At 50.5% G+C, this 11,259-nt stretch overlaps 1 protein-coding gene across 1 annotated transcript; it reads right to left on the reverse strand.

Annotated features, from left to right (window-relative positions):
• Positions 1-9: 9 nt before the first annotated feature.
• On the reverse strand, positions 10-10,586 carry ext1c (exostoses (multiple) 1c; the record flags this gene model as incomplete). The annotated part of the gene is given in 7 exon segments (XM_030347454.1): positions 10-840; positions 3,218-3,389; positions 4,950-5,110; positions 5,996-6,082; positions 6,850-6,945; positions 7,917-8,035; positions 10,454-10,586. Coding segments are annotated over 7 exon segments (954 nt in total), but the record flags the coding sequence as incomplete, so codon positions are not given.
• Positions 10,587-11,259: the final 673 nt, after the last annotated feature.

The following is an 11,259-nucleotide window of genomic DNA, read 5'->3' on the forward strand; positions in this document are numbered from 1 at the left end:
GACATCGTGTTTCATTTGCATTTAGAAATAGTTTATTATTAGTCTTTGTTTTTACAGTTAGCATAGAGGTGTGAATCGGGGCGCTTTCCGTCACACCAGCGTTGAGAGCCATGCGCCACACATGAGGACCAATCACGTCCCTCGGATTTCACCCAGGACCAATCACGGCCCTCAGATTTCAACGAGGACAAATCATCGCCCTCGAAATCCCCCGAAGACCAATCGTGGCCCTCGGATTTCACCAAGGACCAATCAGGGCCCTGGGATTTCCCTGTTCCCCGAGATGAGCTAGCGCTCCCAGCTCATGGGTGCGGTTGCGCCGTTGCCACGGAGCGCCACGTCACTGTGACCACGACAGTTTCTTAACCATTGCTCCGCCTCTTCCTGGCCTTGGTGCTGCTGCGTTCGATTCCGTCCGATATTCCGTTGATTGTACTTCACCCGCGGTCCGAAAAACAAACTCACGATCAGCTCAGCCTTGCTTTATGTTCCCTACCCGCTCCCCGTCCTTAACAAGGGGGAGGCGCTTCAGAAAGCAGCATCCCATCCGTTTGAACCCAAACGTCCATTTTGCCCGGCGGGCGGACATTTTGAACAACAAACAACAAAATCAGTTGGGATCGCGTTTTTCCCCCGCCATCTTTCCCGCCCTTTTCAGGCCCTCTCCAGGTCCTTGTACTTCTTGCGGAGGACGGACACCTGGTCCTTGAAGAGAACCGGGTCCAGGCGGAACTGGGAGTGGACCAGCGGCATGTAACCAAACCAGCTGGCAAAGGCGTTGACGCACTCCTGCCGCTGGTTAAAGTGCTCGGGGTTGACCCAGGGGCCGGCCTTAGTACCCTGGAGGGTGAGAGACAGAGGGGGGGGATAGGGGGAGAGAGAACGATAAGGGGGGAGAGCGAGAGAGAGAGAGAGAGAGAGAGAGAGAGAGAGAGAGAGAGAGAGAGAGAGAGAGAGAGAGAGAGAGAGAGAGCAATAAGGGGGGAGAGAGAGAGAGAAAGAGGGGGAGAGAGAGAGAGGGGGAGGGAAGGGGAGAGGGGGAGAGAGAGCGATAAGGGGTGAGAGAGAGAGAGAGAGAGAGAGAGAGAGAGAGAGAGAGAGGGAGGGGGGGAGAGAGAGCGATAAGGGGGGGAGAGAGAGGGGGAGAGAGAGGGAGAGGGAGAGGGAGAGAGAGAGAGGGGAGGGCGGGGGGAGAGAGAGGGAGAGGGAGAGAGAGAGGGGGAGGGCGGGGGGAGAGAGCGATAAGGGGTAGAGAGAGAGAGAGAGAGAGAGAGAGAGAGAGGGGGGAGGGAGGGAGGAGAGGGGGAGAGAGAGCGATAAGGGGTGAGAGAGAGAGAGAGCGATAAGGGGTGAGAGAGAGAGAGAGAGAGAGAGAGAGAGAGAGAGAGAGAGAGAGAGAGAGAGAGAGAGAGAGAGAGAGAGTGCAGTATTAGTGCATGATAGTGACATCAGACGGAGCACATCTCAACACTAAATAAAGGAGGGGAAGGAGAGAAAACATTTTGGCCGCAGCGAAGTTTGGCTTTATTGTCATGAAAAGATACGCCCTGGTTAAGTCATCGTGTTTAATAAACACGAATCTGATGACCATGAGGTCATTCTAAGTATGCTGTTGTATATTTAAGCAAAAGCACATGACAGGCCATGGTGTAAAGCGCTATCCAAGTTATTATTTTTCATTTATCCTTTGTCTTACCTGTGCCCTATACCACGAAGCTCGCTGAACATACCCAGGCTTTCTTGGGAAAACCTGGCTCGACAGAGCCGCAACTTGCAATCAGAGTTAAATGGTACCACGAAGCTCACTTTAGATTCAATTAGTTGAACCAGGTTTTCCGCTTTAGGTTCAGTGCGCGTGCACGTGAAAGGGGCGTTTTTTGCGTCATTTTTCTCACCTTTACGATAGATCAAGCAGTCTATATGCGTAGAAGTGAAAATATTCTGCATATTGTCTGTAAAATAACTATGCCAAATGCAGAATTGTTCGCCATTAATCCAAATAGAATGATGATGATTTAAAAATGCATAAGCAACGTCCATCCTGCCTTATTCTATCATTTAGGGAATTCACTTTAAATACACCCAATTTAAGAAATGTATCGCATGTTTTCGACCGCCGAGAGGTAGCGGCTCTAGCGTAATGGATTGGTATAAGACCCGAACGCCAGCGACCGGGGTTCAATTTCGCCGGTCTATCGTCATGCATTTTACCCCCATAGATGTGGTGCCAGCACGGCCTTGAAAATATGGGTTCAAGTTCGAAATAAGCACAAAAATATAATTCCATAAGCTTTAGTGAATAAGTATTCCATATGCATGAGAATTAGGACTTTTTAAGCTTCACATAAATTTGCATCACTTGGGAGTCGACCCCCCCACGCCGAAATTCAAGACTGACTGTGGTTGGGACCGCTACCTCCACTCTAGCACTCTTTCGAGGAGACACAATGCGCAACAGTAATCATTGTCTACATAAGGTCCAAAAGGACGATCAAATAACGAACACCCTCTGATGATAATCTGTATCTCTCATGAAGAACCCCAATTTCGTTGTTTGCACAATGACAATAAAGTCTGAAATCTGAATATCGTCAGACAATGCCAAGGGATCGGTTCTGTCCCGTAAAACCCTCTGTCTCCGGAGAGACGCCTGTACGAGAAGTGCGCCGGGGTCCACGGGAACACCCACAAATGGTGACGCCATTGTCAGAGGAGGGGCTAGGAAGCTGCGCACGCCGATTTAAGTAGCCGATCTCCGCCTAGACTAAGCCGAAAAACTGCTCCCGACCAGGTTTGGTTGCGAGCATAAGTCACCATGGTGATACAGCGACGCTAAAAGAGATCGACTTTCGTGGTACAACTAACCCAGGCTTGGAGTTCAACATACCTAACCCTCTAAGCGAGCTTCGTGGTACAGGGCCCAGGTCTGTTTTTTCTGTAGTGCGTTCCGAGTTGAGGGGCCATTTGCAATATGAAAGTCATAGACACACTACTGGTATAACGCCACATTATAATGATTTCCTTATTTGGCTTTGTCTAACTTCCTTTGTTGGCTAACAATCGTAGCTTGCAAGGCTAACGTTAACTTTGTGAATAGTTCAAAGTCATCAGACATAGCTAACAGTGGTAAGTGGTATAATGTCCTATGTACCAAGGCTATAAACCAATCAGATCGCTCGATTTGAGCTAGCGGTTTCCTGATTGGCCGTGAGCTCACCTGGGGGCTGGGCAGCTCTTTGTACTGCTTCCTCTGGGCCACCTTGATTGGCGGCAGGTGCGTTACCGAGGAGACCAGGAAGTTCATGAGGATGTCCTCGCAGTTGGAGGTGGTGTCAACCAGCGTGCGGAGGGAGGGGGGCAGGTAGTGCGTGAACAGGTAGTGGTAGTACCTGGGGGGCAGACGTTGCGTTGTGTTACATCACCAGATACAAAGGAGACTGGGTACACGAGCTCAAAGCTGGCGGAACGGTTTCACTTTCTTCCACTTCAAATTAGTTTAGACCAATCATGTTGCTGGAGGCGGAGTTTGTTAAAGCATGATTATCCTGTGTATATATAAAACAGCATACGGTACTACTACTAGCCTACTGCTGCAGTTTCTTGTTTCACCACCAGGTGTCACTAAAGTCCGTGTTGATGAGAGCGAGTCCCGGACACGACCGGCAGCGGGAAAATATGAGACTAGAGGATGTTGCAGATACATTAACGAAACCACATACCAAATAGGAAATCGTTACAGGAGCCAGCCTGAATACTAGCGGCCGGTTGGTAAATTCTTGACAGCGAAAAGTACCACAAAAATATCCATCAGGAGTCACACATGACAAAGCATTGTCATGTGTGAAAGCCGCTAACCACCAACAACGAGTATCTGGCCTTGTTCTGAATCCCAGATTGTTTTTCTCTCTGTGGTAACGCTGGCTGGCAGTTAATGGTGTTCTAATGTAAGTTAATGGGCCAGCTTCATACATAGGAAGTGATGGGTAAATAATTGACTGCGCGGTTATATTTAGAAACATTCATAATTTGCACCACACGTCTTCTCGCTCTTTGTTGCCTCTGGGGGTTTTTACTTTAGCTCGGACGTACAACGAAAGTGAACTGCAGCTGCGATGATGGCGTAATTTATTTAAATTGTAATACAATTAAATGGGTTAAATTCTAATAGTGTGAGTTGAAATTAGTCAATTTTTTTTCCTATTTCAAATGAAAACGAGCAACGTTTTCCAGCGGTTTCCAGCGGCCGTGCGCGTGTTCTCCCCAGAAGCCACCAGTGCCGACTGGAGACGGTGTAATTTATGCTAATGAGATGTATCTGGGACAGGTTAACTGGTTTATCCCCCACTGGGATTCCAAACGCAGGCCTACTGTAAAGAAACCGCCACCATGTCTCTTTTTCTATGAAAGTGTGTTGAATTTGTCTGCGCCTTAATGTTTTTATGTGCTCTTAGGCTTGATAGTTAAAGACGATATTATCATGCTGCCATTAAAAGGTTTTTCACATTCCTAACAGCCTTAGCGTAGCAATTTAAATTCTCAGATTAGCCCCCATTTTGGAAAATGTAAAAAAGTACACACCCACACAACAAACATAAAATAAGGTATATATTATGTGTAAAAGTATATTATGTTTGTTGTTTATCTGTTTACTTGTTTTCGTTGGTAGGCCCGGTAAGCTTGTTTATATGTATGTTTATTCATAGCTTACGGTACTGGTGGTAAAAGGCCATGTTAGCTTGTCTCCATACTAACTTACTCCTAGCGTACGGTACCTGTGGTAGAAGGTCAGGTTAGATGGTCTACATGAAAGTTTACTCCTAGTGAGCGCTACCTGTGATGGAAGGTCATGTTAGCTTGTCCACATGCTTGTTTACTCCTAGCGTATGCTACCTGTGGTAAAAGGTCTAGTTAGCTTGTCTACAGGCTAGTCTATTCCTAGCGTGCACTACCTGTGGTAGAAGGCGGCCCCGGTGAGCACGATGGAGTACTCATTGGTCCACTTGGAGGTGTACCCCCAGGCCTTCTTTAGGGGGTCCCAGAAGTGGCTCCGGGGGGGGTACCCCACGATCCGGTCGGGGAAGCTCCGCCACACCAGGAAAGCAAAGTTGACCTGAGGACAGACGGACATGGAGCCGGTCTTAGAGATGATCGAGACATAAGGGGGCGGCCATGTTGGTCCTCTCCTCTCCCCCCTGCTCCTCACCCCTCGATCCACCCACTCCATCCCTTCTCTCTCCTCTCCCCCCAACTCTCACACCTCACCATCTCTTCTCTCTCCCCTCCCCTCGCTCTCACTCGTCACTTTGTCCTCTCTCCCTTCTCTGCTCTCTTTTCCTTCCACTCCTCATCTCTCCTCCCTCTCCTCTCTCCCTCTCCTCTCTTCCCTCTCTCTTTTCCTCCACTCTCCTCATCTCCCCTTCCTCTCCTCCCCCTAACTCCTCTCTCCCCACTCTCCCTTCCCTCTCTCCCTCTCCTCCCTCCCTCTCTCTTAGACAAGATTTACTGCAAGCCTTCTGGAGAACAATTAAAAAGCTGTTATCGATCCCTTGGCCCTCATTTGAACTGAACCCCCGCCACTCCCCCCCCCCAACACACACACACACACACACACACACACACACACACACACACACACACACACACACACACACACACGCACACTTAAATGCATTACCTGTGGTTCGATGTGAGCGATTACACTTTCAAAAAAGTTTGAAAACACTCCTCACAAGTGAGCAGTAGATACACACATAGAGAGGACAGGAACACAAAGCAACGCACAACGCTAAACAACGCTCTCCTGTTTTACATTTCACACTCAGATGATGAATGTTTTTTAGTGTTTTGTTGATGTTTTGCATCCCTGAAGAGCCCAACGTGATTGATGACACACAAACAGAAACACACACACACACACACACACACACACACACACACACACACACACACACACACACACACACACACACACACACACACACACACAGAAACACACCTCACTGGTCATCAGGACCGTATCCTCGTCCAAACTCAGCACCGCCTCTGTCTCTATGGAAACGTGAGGTAAGAACCGGCTTGTCGTCTTTGAGAGAGAGAGAGAGGGGGGGGGGGGGGGGGAGAGGAGGAAAGGGGGAGAGGCGGGGGGGGGGGTGAGAGAGAGATGGAGAGAGAGAGAGAGAGAGAGAGAGGGGGGGAAGAGAGAAGGGGAGGGGGAGAGAGAGAGAGGGGGGGAGGAGGAGAGGGGGGAGAGAGAGAGTGAGAGAGAGAGAGAGAGAGGAGGGGAGAGAGAGAGAGAGAGAGAGAGGAGGGGAGAGGAGGAGGAGAGAGAGAGAGAGAGAGAGAGGGGGAGAGAAGTCAGTTAATAGAGGACAAAAAGGTTGACTGCAAAGTGTGAGACGCTACAGAACTGTACACGAGGCAAAAAGAGAGAAGAAGAAAACAGTGACTGAGAAAGAACTAGCGATGTCATGAGAGGGATAGACAGGCAGACAGACAGACAGACAGACAGGCAGAAAGACAGAGAGACAGCTACGAACGGATGGACAGACAGACAGAGAGAAAGACAGACAGAGAGACAGAAAGACAGACAGACAGACGGACAGACTGACAAAAGAAAGACAAACAGACAGACAGGGAGATAGAAAGACAGAGAGACGAACAGAGAGACAGATGGACCAACGGACAGACAAAAAGACAGACAGACAGTTGGACAGAGAGACAGACAGACAGACCGACCGACAGATGTTAGGTGCAGATTGGCAGCGACGGTGTGCTTGCGTATGTGCTCGCGCATTGTGCACGCGTGTGTGCGTGCGTGTGAAGGGCTGTGATTGGTTGGCGGTGGGGTACCTTCCTGTGGCCGTCCGTCACGGTGAGGGGGACGGGCATGGGGGGCCACTTGCTGCGAGGGGGCGGCGGCTTCTCGCTGTTCCACAGGATGATGATCTGGGAGGAGGGCACACAGGTGTTTCGCGTTAAGGCTCGTTAAGACTCGTTAACGAGATAACCAATCATAGCGCTCGTTAGGGGGTCCTGGGTTAAAACGGCGATGCCTCGGAAACGACGCGGTCAAAGGTTCCATTACTTGGCGTGCTGGTAGTGATTGAAGCACTTAAACACTTAGTGCTCATGGAACGATTAGGGACGGCAGAAGATGGTCGTGGCCGTCCCGTAGGGGGCGCTATAGCACCACGGAAAAAGTCAGACTTCTCAGTCAGGTGCCATTTATCCTGACGTTTTGAGGTGACGTTAAGCTTTTCATCCATGGTGACTTAAAAGTGAGGCTGAGCACCAGAAACCACGCAGTCAATGTTGGAGTCATCACGAAAACACTCTGTTTAACACGTTACATTTACATTTAGGGCATTTAGCAGATGCTTTTATCCAAAGCAACTTACAATAAGTACATTTTTCAGAAGAAAGAGAAACAACAATATATCGCTGTCGGTACAGTAAGGATGTTCTTAGAACCAAGTGCCGAGCACTAACAATCGCTGGGTTAACCCATTCCCTGTAAACAACACAGATTGCTAGGATGAGATGATACACAATGCTAAGTTCTATTTTTAACTTCAAGGACGTACAACATACAGCAAGTGTGAAGTGTGGAGGCTACGCAGAGTCGTGTTTGTTCTCAAAAAGGTGTTTTTTTTCTCGAAAACATCTTCTCACAAACCAGAATGTTTGCAGTGTCCTATTTACACAAAGCATCCCATCCGTCGGAGGAAACACTTTGTACACAATGACATGAATCCTCTCCTCCCATCGCCATGGCGATCTGTCACACCATGACCTTGACCGCCAAGGTTAAGCCCCGCCCCTTTGGGCGGGGGCCGAGGGCACGCCACGGTAATGACACAAGGATGGGGGGGTGTCTGGGGGGGGGGGGGGGGTAGGGGTTGCGTGTCGGGAAGTACCTGGGAGCAGTACTTTGACCTGGAGACCACCTGCAGCAGCTTCATGATTGGCTGAGACTGGCTGACCAATGGGGAGACAGCCTGGATGACGGCAGTGAACTCATGACCCGGGCTGACTCCTGGAGAGAGAGAAAGAGGGAGAGAGAGAGAGAGAGAGAGAGAGAGAGAGAGAGAGGGGGGGAGGGAGAGAGAGAACGAGAGCGAGAGAGGGGGGAGGGAGACAGAGAACGAGAGTGCGAGAGAGAGAGGGGGGAGGGAGAGAGAGAACGAGAGCGAGAGAGAGAGAGGGAGAGAACAAGACAGAGAGAGATTATAGCATCTGTTGTGCAAACTTTCAAACACATGGCTAGCGGTTCAGTATAACGTTCCCTACCTACAGAGCGGTTCAGTAGAGGAGCGGTTCAGTATAACGTTCTCTACCTACAGAGCGGTTCAGTAGAGGAGCGGTTCAGTATAACGTTCTCTACCTACAGAGCGGTTCAGTAGAGGAGCGGTTCAGTATAACGGTCCCTACCTAACAGAGCGGTTCAGTAGAGGAGAGGTTCAGTATAACGTTCTCTACCTAACAGAGCGGTTCAGTAGAGGAGCGGTTCAGTATAACGGTCCCTACCTACAGAGCGGTTCAGTAGAGGAGCGGTTCAGTATAACGTTCTCTACCTACAGAGCGGTTCAGTGGAGGAGCGGTTCAGTGTAACGTTCTCTACCTAACAGAGCGGTTCAGTAGAGGAGCGGTTCAGTGTAACGTTCTCTACCTACAGAGCGGTTCAGTAGAGGAGCGGTTCAGTATAACGGTCCCTACCTACAGAGCGGTTCAGTAGAGGAGCGGTTCAGTATAACGTTCTCTACCTAACAGAGCGGTTCAGTGGAGGAGCGGTTCAGTATAACGGTCTCTACCTACAGAGCGGTTCAGTGGAGGAGCGGTTCAGTATAACGGTCTCTACCTACAGAGCGGTTCAGTGGAGGAGCGGTTCAGTATAACGGTCTCTACCTACAGAGCGGTTCAGTAGAGGAGCGGTTCAGTATAACGTTCTCTACCTACAGAGCGGTTCAGTATAACGTTCTCTACCTAACAGAGCGGTTCAGTAGAGGAGCGGTTCAGTATAACGTTCCCTACCTACAGAGCGGTTCAGTGGAGGAGCGGTTCAGTATAACGTTCTCTACCTAACAGAGCGGTTCAGTAGAGGAGCGGTTCAGTATAACGTTCTCTACCTAACAGAGCGGTTCAGTAGAGGAGCGGTTCAGTATAACGTTCCCTACCTACAGAGCGGTTCAGTAGAGGAGCGGTTCAGTATAACGGTCCCTACCTAACAGAGCGGTTCAGTAGAGGAGCGGTTCAGTATAACGTTCTCTACCTAACAGAGCGGTTCAGTAGAGGAGCGGTTCAGTATAACGTTCTCTACCTACAGAGCGGTTCAGTATAACGTTCCCTACCTACAGAGCGGTTCAGTATAACGGTCTCTACCTACAGAGCGGTTCAGTAGAGGAGCGGTTCAGTATAACGTTCTCTACCTAACAGAGCGGTTCAGTAGAGGAGCGGTTCAGTATAACGTTCTCTACCTACAGAGCGGTTCAGTAGAGGAGCGGTTCAGTATAACGTTCTCTACCTAACAGAGCGGTTCAGTAGAGGAGCGGTTCAGTATAACGTTCTCTACCTACAGAGCGGTTCAGTGGAGGAGCGGTTCAGTATAACGTTCTCTACCTAACAGAGCGGTTCAGTAGAGGAGCGGTTCAGTATAACGTTCCCTACCTACAGAGCGGTTCAGTAGAGGAGCGGTTCAGTATAACGTTCTCTACCTACAGAGCGGTTCAGTGGAGGAGCGGTTCAGTGTAACGTTCTCTACCTACAGAGCGGTTCAGTAGAGGAGCGGTTCAGTATAACGGTCCCTACCTAACAGAGCGGTTCAGTAGAGGAGCGGTTCAGTATAACGTTCTCTACCTAACAGAGCGGTTCAGTAGAGGAGCGGTTCAGTATAACGTTCTCTACCTACAGAGCGGTTCAGTAGAGGAGCGGTTCAGTAAAACGTTCCCTACCTACAGAGCGGTTCAGTGGAGGAGCGGTTCAGTATAACGTTCTCTACCTACAGAGCGGTTCAGTAGAGGAGCGGTTCAGTATAACGTTCTCTACCTACAGAGCGGTTCAGTAGAGGAGCGGTTCAGTATAACGTTCTCTACCTAACAGAGCGGTTCAGTAGAGGAGCGGTTCAGTATAACGTTCTCTACCTACAGAGCGGTTCAGTATAACGTTCCCTACCTACAGAGCGGTTCAGTATAACGGTCTCTACCTACAGAGCGGTTCAGTGGAGGAGCGGTTCAGTATAACGGTCTCTACCTACAGAGCGGTTCAGTAGAGGAGCGGTTCAGTATAACGTTCTCTACCTACAGAGCGGTTCAGTATAACGTTCTCTACCTACAGAGCGGTTCAGTAGAGGAGCGGTTCAGTAAAACGTTCCCTACCTACAGAGCGGTTCAGTATAACGTTCCCTACCTAACAGAGCGGTTCAGTGGAGGTTTCCGTCCCTATGAGCGGCGGTTCTTACCCAGGCTGAGGAAGAAGAAGGGGAAGTGGGCCAGGTGGGTGGAGTACTCAGGCAGCACCAGGAGACCGCCCGGCTGGGAGTTCCACATGTACTTGTTCCTCGAGACGTGGGAGAACACTCTGTCCTTAATGATCTGTGGGGGAGAGCAGAGGGGAGGAGGGGGGAGGGGAGGGGAGAGAGGACATGAGGAAGGTGGGGGGAGAGGAGGGGAGAGGAGGGGAGGGGAGAGAGGACATGAGGGAGGAGGGGAGAGAGGAGGGGGGAGGGGGGGGGGAAGAGAAGAAGGGGGGAGGAGGGAGAGGGGAGAGAGAGGGAGGAGGAAATGAGGAAGGAGGCGAGAGGAAGGGAAGGGAGACAGGAGGGGGGAGGGAAGAGGGAGAGAGGAGGGGAGAGGGAAGAGGGAGAGAGGAGGGGTGAAGGAGGAGAAAGGGAAAGAGAGGAGAGGAGAGAGAAGAAAGGGGGTGAGGACAGAGAGAGGAGAAGCCAAAGGGACAGAGGAAGGAGCATAAAGGAAAAGAGAGGAGATGGGAGAGAGAGGAGAGGAGAGGAAGAACGAGGCGAAAGAGAGAGGAGGGATGGGAGGTGTGGAGGAGAGAGGAGAGTGGTGGGGAGGGAAGAGGGCCGAGGAGAGGAGGAAAACGAGGGGGGAGGCGAGAAGAGAAGAGGGGAGGGAGGAGGGGAAGAGAGAGGAGGGAGGTGGGGAGAAAAGAGGGCAGAGGAGAGAGGAGGGAGGTGGGGGGGGTGAGAGGAGGGAGGGGAGAGGGAAAAGGGTAGGGTGAGGATGGCAGGAGATCAGTTTAAGGAGC

The sequence above is a fragment of the Gadus morhua genome, chromosome 22, assembly GCF_902167405.1.
Source record: "Gadus morhua chromosome 22, gadMor3.0, whole genome shotgun sequence".
NCBI classification, from domain to species: domain Eukaryota; kingdom Metazoa; phylum Chordata; class Actinopteri; order Gadiformes; family Gadidae; genus Gadus; species Gadus morhua.